The sequence below is a fragment of the Arvicanthis niloticus genome, chromosome 4 (assembly GCF_011762505.2).
Source record: "Arvicanthis niloticus isolate mArvNil1 chromosome 4, mArvNil1.pat.X, whole genome shotgun sequence".
NCBI lineage: Eukaryota > Metazoa > Chordata > Mammalia > Rodentia > Muridae > Arvicanthis > Arvicanthis niloticus.
Genome location: NC_047661.1, coordinates 42,270,586 through 42,282,815, shown reverse-complemented (window position 1 = coordinate 42,282,815; position 12,230 = coordinate 42,270,586). Strand labels below are relative to the sequence as shown.

At 40.7% G+C, this 12,230-nt stretch overlaps 1 protein-coding gene across 14 annotated transcripts in view; it reads right to left on the bottom strand.

Annotated features, from left to right (window-relative positions):
* The window catches only part of Med12l (mediator complex subunit 12L), a 290,187-nt gene that overhangs the window by 4,561 nt on the left and 273,396 nt on the right, over positions 1-12,230 (bottom strand). For all 14 annotated transcript variants that reach the window (XM_076932420.1, XM_076932432.1, XM_076932433.1 and 11 more), the window contains 2 exons: positions 9,883-9,978; positions 959-1,040 (listed from right to left, as the gene is read on the bottom strand). In XM_076932420.1, coding sequence (XP_076788535.1) covers positions 959-1,040; positions 9,883-9,978 — 178 coding nt within the window. The remainder of the gene's footprint in view (positions 1-958; positions 1,041-9,882; positions 9,979-12,230) is intronic.

Here is a 12,230-nt window from a genome sequence, read left to right as displayed (position 1 = left end):
AAAACTTGTCTCCTTCTGCTGCACAGATGGGAAAAACGTGACCCAGTCAATAATGGCCACACTGGCAAAGAAGTCAGGTCTTATGACTCCAGGCCACTGTGTTTCACAACACAGGATACTCATTTCCATTTCTAAAATGACTCTGTCCTGAGATACTGGCATAGGGGTGATCTAAGTCAAGGCCATGGGATGAATGTCCCCTTAAACATTTCTAGCTCTATAAAAACAGGAGCTGGACCTGGAGTTGCAGTCAAACGGTAGAACATGTGTCTGGCACATAGGAAGCCTTGAGTTCTATGCTCAGCACCATAAAATAAAATCAAGAAAAGAGAGTTTGGTGTGCTTTGGGGAAGTCACATAAAACGATAGGAAAATATTAAATTTAAGGGAAAAAATGTGGTTTTTCCAAGTGAAGAAAAATGTAAGCCTAAAACTAATCAAACTAAGACAAAATAAAATACCTTGGACCAAGCCAAACATGAAAAAAGAGTACGTATGCATGGTATGTATGTATGCATGTATATATGTATGTATGCATGCATTATGAATCTATGTGTATATGCATATATATACACATGTATGCATGTATACATGTATGTATGCATGTATGTATGCATCTATGCGTGTAAGTATGCATATATGCATCTATGCATGTATGTACATGTGTATGCATGTATGTACGTGTGTATGCATGTATGTATGCATGTAACAAAAGTAATCAAATAAAAGAGGAGGAGTGGACAGTGGAGGTCTAGGATGGGCTTAATGGAGGGCAGCTGAGAGGTAAGACAGAAGAAAGGGAGGAAGGAAAGTGATGGAATTCTATTTCAATTAAAACCGTCTTTTAAAGTGTTTTAGAGGACACAGTGTGATTTCTGAAGAGCCTCTACTATGCCGGGCTGGTTGCTGCTGATTTCCAGGGCTCCCCTGGCTCGCTCGGTGTGAGACAGGTACTTACTAGAAAGCTGCTTCTGGAGCTGTCGCACCAGGGCGGCTGTCTGTTGCTGTTGCTGGGTCTGCTGCAAGCCTTGCCTGGGGAACTGCAATTGCAACAAGGGGAAGGATGAGTCAGGCACTCGTGCTCCGCAAGGCACAGGCTGCACCTTGGGGCTGGCTAACGCACGTGCGCATGCTCAATTTGGGTAAGTTTGGTTTTGTCTACAGTACATCTGGCAAACAGTGCTTCACGCAGGTACTTGCTTGGCATTTATCTTTAGAGTTTCCATGAAGAAGTCCTCACTACAGAAGTAGCCTACTCATTCAAAGACCACTGCCACCTCTGACAAGATGAACGTTCTCTGCTATGGAGATCTGTCCAATGCCAACAGACCCCATGGGCAGAATAGAGCCTGTGAGGCTGAGCCTGTTGCTCGTGTAACGTCTGGGCCATGACCTCCACCTGACAGCCATGGCAGGGTGAGCTGAGCCAGACACCAAGAACTCTCACATTTTAAGGAGTTTTCTCCTAGCACTGTGTGAGGGGAACTAGAAGTACAATAGCTCGTGAGCCAGTTCCTTTTACCAAGCTCACGCAAGAAACCGCGGCCGGTGTTCGAGGGGCAGGAGAGACTGATAAGTGTCTGCTAGAAAAAAATCTGTTTTTGATTAGAATCACCAGTCACACTGGGTCACTTCTTAACTCCAGGTGTCAGACTGCCTTTCTTTCTTTTCCTTCTCTACTCCTTGGCTGTCTTGTTGCAGCCTAGAAACAACTGGGATGCTTTGATAGGAACATCGCTTAGTTGTTCGCGAAGAACTGGTTGTTTCCTGTTCACCTCAGTCTGTGCCACCCACCTGTGTGGAACACAATAACCAGGCTGCCATAGCACCTTAGAGAGCATCCCAAGAGACAGAAGGGTAGGAGCTGAACCAGGTTAGGAAGGAGCATGGTAAGGGAGCTTTCTTTATTTTTCCCAGCTTTTTCCACAGTGGCTCTCTGCATCTAAGGCAGGAGAGTCTGGGCTCTTCCATCAGGTGACCTGGCTCTTTCCATCTTCCCTCTTCCAACACCACTAGGCTTAGAGGTCTGTGCTACACCTGTATCACATCTGCAACACAGGCCTCACATTTCTGAGGAGGTTTTTAATAAGACCATTCTCAATGTGAATGCAACATGATTCTGTCTTTCTTGGAGATCCTCAGTATGACTGAAAGCTACCCAGGATTGTAAGCAATATAGGAAAAACAAATACAGAATGTATAGCTAAGTGTGAATTTCAGATAAGTAACGAGTAACATTTATTTTGCTAATATTTAATAACTCATGTGACAAATACTGAATTTAGTACAAGGAACACAAGATTTGAGGTAACACTTTTGCTAACTCCTTGCCTGAAATTCAAATTTAACAGAAAATTCTAATTTAGACAGCATTGCCAAGATGACTCTGACATGTATAATGAATGGCACACCAAGATGATAAGTCAACACCAACCATCTCCACATACAGCTCTGGGGAAACAAAACAACAGTCATGCCTTTGTGTGGAAAATTCAGGAAGGTATGTGTTTTCTTTTTAATTCACTGTTTCAAAGCTTAGAATCCTGTTTAACAAGTCTTTCTATGTGCTGTGCACTGTCGTGGGCGTTATAGGTTCATATTCCCACAACTGATTCTGATGTGGAAACAATGATGTTAAGTCTGTCCAAAACTTTTGGGACAGATGTTTGGATGTTTAATGTGTGGGAACATGGAGTGTAGTGTGTTAGCCCTCATCGTGTCATGTAGGGCTGCACCACTCTCCATACATACATACTGCATTTCTGCAAAGAAGCATCCACACCTCCCCCTTAGACTGACTGCATAGAGAGAGCTGAATATCCCTTCTCCCCAGCTTTGCCTGTTGTTTAATCTCGCATTTTCAGAGGTATTGGAATTAGGACTATGAACCTTTACTACCAATATCCTCATGATACAGATGAGAGTTTTGTCATTTGGCTTCTGAATCCTAAGGGCAGTCTTAAAACTATCTCAATTTCTCATAACAAAACATGAATTTCTTGAGAAAGACCGCTATAACACTTTTGTCTGTAGCTGCTGGTCAAAAGCCACAGCAGTTACTAACTAATGCTGCTCTCATGTATGGTTTTTGAAAGGCAAAATGGAATATAACAGAACCTTTCCCCAAGGACCAGTGTATTTTAAGTCACCTGATTAAGGCAGCATAAGATGAAGAGAATAGACTTTGTCACACGGTATGGATATTATTATCTTGGATGTTAGAAGGAGCTTCATGCTACATCTATTGCATGGAGTCAATAGTAATTTAAACACATGAACCTTTAAAGGACTGGAAGTCAAGAACTACACTCACGACACCACACAAACTTCCCCAGAAAGGGCAGAGGCTACTGTTAGTTGTCCTTTCTTCACAGAAGACAAACGACACAGGCATGCACACTAAGTTGTCACCACAGTCAACTGATGGCCGTGAGCTTTTCTTACTCTTTCACACTCGTTTCACAGAAAAGCTTCCCTAGGACATCTTGAAGAGGTGACAACTTCTGTCCTGAAGCCATTTTGACGTTAAAAACACTTTTTTCCAGTGATTAACTTGGCCATGCGCATTGATTGTCACTGTCCCCCATGTCCCGAATGATGCCATCAACTGAAGGAGGCTGACAAAGTCAGAGTCAAAGGCAACAGACCAAACAGCTGAAGCTTTCCATCATGGCATCCCCATGTTTCTCTATCTTTGGATCTCTGCTGGGGCTTCAACTGTATGGCTCAAAATAGAAAAGCTATAGTCCTAAACCCCTGAACCTCAGATTGTAACATCACGTGGAGACAGAGCCGTTCTAGAGGTAGCCACATCAAAATGAGCTTATTATCATAGACTCTAACACAACATGACTGGCACTCTCATAAGAAGGGAGACGTGGGTACATCAGTGCAAACAGTGAGAACGCCATGTAAGGGTGAAACAGAGTTCATATACCAAAGGCAGCCGGTGCACAGAGTGAAACAAGCAGAGGCACAGGCTCTCCCATCAGCAAGCAGAAGGAAGCACCACTGCTGAATCCGAATCTTTCACTTCCAGTTTCCAAAAACAGAGGGAAAAAAATCCCATTTTAAGCCACCTAAGTTCATGGACTTAACTAACAAATCAGTACAAACTTCTGAAGCTCTTTAACTCAAAAGGTCTAGCCACCATATGCTACTTTCCATGTACAACACGGCCATCCACCCATTTCCAATGATTCTCAGTCTTCTGGTGGCAGAGAGCATACTTAGTACTCGCATGGCATGCTCCCCAATGCCTCACAGACTGCTGGTCTGTGAACTGACTGTGGTACTGCTGAGCAGCAGGCAGGGCGTGGCAGGCCAGTTGGGTAGTGTGGCAACTTACTCCTCCCTTCATGCAGCTTCAATGGCAACCCCAGAGGAGTCCAAGCTCACCTCCCCTCAGCAGCCAGCTCACCACCCTCTTCTCCAAAGACAGGAACTGAACGGGAAAGCAGACCCAAAACAAGATTTGGATCTGCGAGAGATATCTATCGTGAATAGAAGCCAAGGCATTTAAAAAATAGTGAATCTGGATAAACATAATCAAAAAGGAAATGTGAATTTTTTTTCCCTTAAAGTTGCTGAGGCATTGTCCCCTTGATATTGACATACACAGTTAGTTGAAAATATCTTTATATTTATTTTCTATTATGAGACAAACAAAAAAAGGTATAGAATACATACAAAATACCTTTAGCAGTACTATCTTTGAAACTGGTAACAGTCCAAATTTTTAACAGTAGAAGAAAGGTTCAGCAACTGAAAAAACATGACTTCATCATCATAATAATTTAAAGTATGTGTATATGCAGGTGCAGTAGAGTACACCTTCAATCCCAGTCCTGGGAGGCAGAGGCAGGCACATCTCTGTGAGTTAGAGGCCTGCCAGAACTAGATAGTGAATTCCCGGACAGCCAGCCAGAGTGACAGGGTAGGACCCTGTCTCAAAGTGGGAAGTGCAGAGATGCCTCAGTTGTTAAAGGCTAGGGTTACGATAGATAGATAGATAGATAGATAGATAGATAGATAGATAGAAATAGGTGATATAGATTTATAGATAGCATATAAATATACCAAGTATATCTATGAAAGAATTATAATGATGTGAACATCTATTAGTATTGACCGCTCCTATAATTTCTAATTCTGAAACTGACCACTCAGATGTACACACAAACTTTCCTGACCCATCCTGAGCCTTATACACACATACCACCTGGTCCCTGCTTATGTATGAAAGACTGCTCTCTATTGAGACAATACTATGTTTCTCAGTGAGAACTGAAAAAGTCTTCTGCCAAACAGAGAAAAAAATAAAATTAAAAGCTCATTACATATTTTTTATTAAATTTACTATTAATAAATAATAAAGACTTTTATTTTCCTTAAATCACCTTCTTATGAGCATAATGAGAAAAAAAATGTTAACTTCCAAGCTCTGAATTGCTTCCTCAGTCCTTGGGATGGCAGTATGGTAAAGCTAGTGGGTGAAACACAGTCTAATAATCACCAGTATTGCCTTAGAAATCAGTATTAAATTATTAGCATGGCTTTTTTATACACAATAACTCAGTTAAGTATTTACAGAACTATAATCTGAGTATAAAACTGTCATGCTCCCTTTCATGAGCTATGCCCTAATGCTAGTGTAGCAATGACTCCCTAACTCTGTCACTGCTTTAAACTACAGCAGCGAGGCTGAAACAAAAAATCCCCCAGACCTATGAATACAGTTTAGTAACAGAATTCAGTTTCTTTGTTTATCCTACCCAAAATAACATACATGTCTGAGGCATTTGGTACTGGCATTCATCAGGAATTATGCAGCACAAACTGTGAACAGAGCTAATGTTATACCTTCATTATAATTTCTCTAATTTCTCTAATATGGTGGTTTGAATGAGAACTGTCTCCATAGGCTCATACATTGGAATGCTTGGTTTCTAGTTGGTGTAGTGTTTATGATAAATTAGGAGGCGTGTCACTAGGGGTACACTTTGAGATTTTAAAAGCCCAGTCTCTGCCTTTGGTCTGCAGATATAACCACCCAGCCATTGCGTTATTACCAGGCCTGCCTGCCTGCCTGCCTGCCTGCTGCTGTACTCCCCACCATGATGGTCATGGACTCACCCTCAGAATCCCCAGTAAAATGCTTCCTTTTATAAGTTGCCTAGTTCATTGCGTCTCTTCACGGCAACATAAAAGTAACCAAGACATCATTTATCATTGTTACATATGATACAAAATACGATTTAGTAACAGGTGGAGGAAAATCCCTGACCCAACCTCTAAAATAAGCTTAATGTAGAAGGCAGAGGTTAACATTCTCACCCTCTGTTACTTCCCACCTTGTAGTTTTGAATGGGGCAGTCTCTCAGTGAACCTAGAGCTCACTAATGGCTTTGCTGGTGGACCCGTGAACTCCAGCCATCCTGTTGTTTGCACCTGCTCAGTGCTGAAGTCATAAGCAATGACATGTTTAGGATGGCAGTTATATATTTGTGTGACTTAATCTTTAAACTTTTCCTTAGAAGAAACAATGCAGATTAAATATGAATAACTATAAATAATTGAAATATAGGGATTTTATTATTTGGGAGGAACATAACATGTAATATTTCATTTAATTACACATTTGAATCAAAAGTTTAAAAAGCTTAAAATATGCTATTAATTGTCATATATTCAATAATAACTATAGTTCTACATTTAAAGGTTTGCATTTTTGCTAAAATGGTATTACTGTACAAGCATTTCCTCATTGGCAATTACTACATACAAGTTACCATTCTCAAATTTTTGGGTTCCTTACATTTAACAGTGAAGGACTCATGTACATCATAAATCACTAGAAAGATATAAATAACTATGTGATAGTTACTTCCGTTAGGATCACACTCAACACCGCTGGTAACAACAGTACTGTAGCATGGGAATCTTTGTTTTACATAAGGAAGGAGTTAGGATTTTTCCAGTCAGCATCAAATGTTCCAAACATTCAACACCACCTATTTGCATAGATTTTTGGTTCTCTGTCAAAACACCTTTAAAATGCCTGGTTGTGTATACAAAGAAAACACAGAGACTAGTATTAAGTTTTGTTTGTCGAATTTAATAACCTACTCAATGGAAAGAAATTTTTTCATTGTGTTATAGTTTGGGGGATCAAACCCAGAGTACTGGGGCTAGGCAAGTGCCCCCTGCCACTGAGCTACATCTCCAGACTGGGGAAAGGTTTTGATGATTTTTTAAAAAAAAGATTTCAGTTATTTTTATGTATCTGTATATACTTGCATGCCAGAAGAGGGTATCAGATCCCATTACAGATGGTCATGAGCCACCATGTGGTTGCTGGGAATTGAACTCAGGATGTGTGGAAGAGCAGCCAGTGCAGTGGTTAACACTGAGCCATCTATCCAGCCCAGATTTTGATGATTTTTAAATCAGCAAATTTCATCTAACTACTTCTATGTAACAATAGATACTCAGTAAAGTTGGAAGAAGACTTTAAAGCTATTCCTAGTAATGCCAAACTTTGAAATCAAAGGGTCAAGTGGTAGGTTTCACTTTTAAGGTATGCTTTCCCGAGCAGGAGAGGTGGCTCACCATTAAGAGCAAACACTACTCCTCTACATGACCTGAGTTCAGCTCCCAGCACCCAAGTTACTTCAGTCAGCTCACAACTACATTTACCTCTCCAGCTCCAGGGGAGTCAATGCCTCCGCTGGTCTCTGGATATGCTATACTCACAAGCACAAACCAACACTCAGACACACAGATATACAAATAATTAAAACTTAAATCTTAAAAAAAAAAAACACCTTTTGTATCTGAAACATGAATTAAAGACAGACAAGCAACAGTGGGGATGTTCTTCCTGTGAGTCAAATACTAGGCAATAAAAACCATAGCACAGCATTTGAAAGTAAGCATTTTTCTCCTTCTACAGTAGAAACAGAAAGAGGCAGCCAGTGACAACACTGCTGGGTGAGAGTCTAAAGAGCAACAGGACAGACTGGATGAAACCAGTCCCTTACATTGTTACTTTAAAAGGAGCTGTGAGTAACGTTATGATGGAAATCCATCAGACGCCATTTCCACAGGAATTATGGATACTCTTGTGATGCAGGTACATGAAGCAGCTCTTTGATACACAAACTGCTTGGTGTCATGCTTAAGCAGTGCATCAGCTCAGTAACATTTAAAAAAAAAAAATAACCCATCATTACTAAGACGAAGTCAGGGCATTTTGGAATTGTTGCAAAATTCTGTGTGGGTAAAGGAGACATGGAAGCTAAATAGTAACAGACCAGAGGCAGGAAAATACACGGCAGAAAGGATACGGAATTACCACTGCCTTGATAATAGTAATAATAATAATAATAAATAATAATAATAATAACCATTTATACATCATAGTATTACATCAGTGTCCAATGTCCTGACTTCAGCCATCAGAGCCAGTGATTTTTATGTCTGTGGGTTTATTTGTTTTGCCATGCTGAGATCCAACCCAGGGTCTCACTCATGCTAGCAAGCACTTTACTGACTGAACTACATCCCCAGCCATCTCGCTCTAGGGAAAAAACAGATGGAAACATTTAACATTAAACTGACACATGGCTATAGCTGCCTGCTATGTGGAGATCAGGAAAAACTTAAGCTGGAACTGAAGGAGAAGGAGGAGGAGGAGGAATCAAAAACACATGTGGCCGCATGGGACTTAGTGAGCACAGGTGAAGGAGTTAGGGAAATTCTTTGTATCATTCTTGAAACTTCTCTATGGGTTTGAAATTATGTAGGGAGGGAGGGAAAAAAGAAAGGAGGGAGGGAGGCGGGCAGGCTACACCTTGCTTCCAGGAGGGACACTGGGCATGTGAACAGTATTCCAGCTGAAAGTCTATCTTACAGCATCTCTAAAAGAGTTGCCCTAGCCAACTTTATGCTCCTTACAAAAAAGCAAGTTTCATACTGCCTCTATTTAAGGAAAAAAAATCCCAATGATATAGATTGCCATAAATATTTTTTAAACAAAAAGAATCAAAACAGGAAAAGCTAGATACGGGGTACAAAAGAATGAGGGAAAATATACCCGGGGACTCCATAGTGGGGACCCTCTGCTGGGCTGGTACCACAGTGGAGACCTGCTTGGGTCCAGCCTCTAACCAAGGAACTCTACTGATTCTCCCCAACGAGCGGCCATGCCCCCATACTCCTTTTCTTCACTACAGAATTGTGAAGTTGGTTTTCCGATCCTGACAACCCTTGGCACTGCTGCTTTCCAGTGGCAATGAGTATGGCCACCTACAAGCCTCGGGCAGAACTCACAAAGAACGCCATCCACATCACTGAGGTTTTCAAAGCATTAATATCATGCACATGTTCCCAAATTCAATTTGAGACGTTAAAGAAGTGGACTGTAGATTATGAACAACGTGGAAATTCTTGCAGAAAATGCTGACTGGATAAAGAGACTTGGATTCATTACTGACATGTCATTTTACAAAGTACTTTCATACTAACTGAGAAAGTTATAAAAAAAAAAAGTCTAAGATCATCCTTACATGAAATCATTCTTTACTCTTTACAGAAAATGTCTTTTCATACATTGAGTGCTTTACAATTTTTTCAAAAAGGAAAATGGTGTAATTTAGTGAAGCAACATTTTTATTTGTATATTGAAGTTTATTAGTTTATATTAATTATTAATCTTAATGAAAACATTCCAACTCCTATAAGAAAAAAAACCCGACAGAATGCTAGGAAAGGTGGTCAAATATAGCCAGACAATTTCCCTCTTAAAATTTTACGGCTATGGAGAATGCACCTGCTTTAAAGGAGAAACCCACATCCTGGTTCCAAAACACCAGGCCTTACCAAAGGCTGCTGGGGCTGCATTGCTTGGAGACCAAGGGCCTGACTCTGGGGCTGTGAGGGCTGCTGGGGCTGGGGGGCCTGCTGGGGCTGCTGCATCTAGAAAGAAAGGAAAAGATTATGGTAGCCTCTTAAAATTGTGGGGCTGAGACACATCTGAACAGCCCTTACCAATGCACAGTCTATGTATTCCATTTAAGCAAAATGACTGGGATATACTCTCAAAAAATATGTCATTAGGTGATTCTAGCACTGTCTGAACATTGTATAGTATACTTACAAAGATATAGGTGGTGTAGCCAACCACACACCTAGGCTGCAGGATGTACATTGGATAGCTTATTACATCTAGGGCCATGGTAAACAAAATGAAATTAAGAGTGAATTAAGGACATGGTAAATGATGCAACTCAGAGACAAAGAAAACACAAGATGCACGAGCCTGCTGCCGATAAAACACAACATACTGTTTTATTCTTTCCCTCTAGGGCGGTTCAAGCTAGGGCCTCACGTATCCTAGGCAAGTACTCTACCGCTGAGGTACATCTCCAACCATGAAAGGTATTTTAACAAGCAGGAGCATGCTCTAAAACAACAATATAGAGCGTAAGGAATAAGCAGGCACACCCAGGGATGATTCTTTCCTAGTATTAAGCACTTCACACTAACTTTCGTGATTCTCTTATATAAGAGGCAGTGGGATACGTTTATTCACAGCAGCAACATCCAAACACATTTGTGTTGTGTTATGATGATGCTATCATGATAACGAAGGCGATTTTAGGCTGCACTGAACTCTGAAGGGATCACTATCACCTCAGCCTGCCACTGACAGAAATGTCTGTAACCCTGCATCCTCCATCTTTACCTTGCCACACCTTGCTCTTCCTTCAAGTGTTTTAATGACACAAATTCGTTCTTCCAGGAAGCCTTCTCAGACCGCCCCAAACTCAAGGTCTCTCCTTTGGCAGCCAGTCCTCAATGTCCAGGGACAACTTGTACACTTCCTGTTTCGGCCTCTTTCATATGCTCTGCCTGTCCACCGACAAGCTACCTATCTCATACTTCCAACTAACACAAGCACCAATCATCAACTATCTTCCCTGTGATATTTGGAAGAGCCCCGAGGACTCCATTTTTACCTTTTTTATAGGATATAAACTAGCCCATAGAAAGTATGCAATAAATTACCAGCATGAAACATGAAAGCCTGTCCACACTAAATTGACTCAAATCTATGGCTCCTGGAAAACACCTCTAAGTCACAGAAGAAACACACACACACAGAGAGAGAGAGAGAGAGAGAGAGAGAGAGAGAGAGAGAGAGAGAGAGAGAGAGAGAGAGAGAGAGAGAGAGAGAGAAAGCATAAAAATAGTTTCTCTCAGCGGCTTTTAGTTACTGGTGACTTGACTAGATTTTCATGATACACATTTTTCCAACTTTGTCTACATACTATTCCCCAAATTACTTGACCTTTTAAGGTGAAAACAATAAATATGTACTTCCAGATCTGCAATACTTGCAGATTTGGAATCCCAGCAGTGGTGCAGATGTGTGTCGACATGAACAGTGTTGGCTGAGCCAGAAGCATTGCAATAGGAAACTACCATTCACTTGGTTCTCTGCAAACTCTTTCCAGAGAGATGAACTCAACTTCTGACAAATGCTGACATTTTCCTTTGGGCCAACAGCAATTCACAAAAAGAGAATAAATGTAATTTAGAGAAACAGGCGGATCACATTTCCTTTCTTTATCTTCCGGGAATATATTTTTAAGAAAGAGTATCAGAGTATGGACTAACAGGGAACATATACAGGTTACCTAGTGAGAAAATGATCTGTTTGCAACCTTGAAAATGCCCCGGGAAGGCAGAGAGTGTAAGAAAACAACAAAGCATGGTTTCCTTGGTGATATAAAAGTAACAAATCTTAAAAAGGAACCATTCAAATAGCTGTCCTGAAAAATATCTCCAAACTTGTAGGTGGCCAAAGAACATATCATTCTCTGTTTTAATAGTTCTGTTAGTAAAACATATTAGAAATAACATCAAACTAGTGCTGTGCTTGGATTGTCTTATTGAATTGTTGACTTGTCTGATGAACAGTTAGAAAGAAGTTCCTTCATCTTTTCCATTTTATTGACAACAAAACTCAAGAGTAGATTTTTTTTTTGTACCACCTTGACAACAAGCTCTATACAATGAGCATTATCGGTGAGGGCTACACTCAGCCAAATCAGTCACCATGTATGGTCAATAGTGTATCATGACTTTTAAAATACTCTATCCAAAGTGAGGATGCACTAATGGTCACCTTATAAACTGAAGCTTTGTTCTACAGAGGGCGGTCT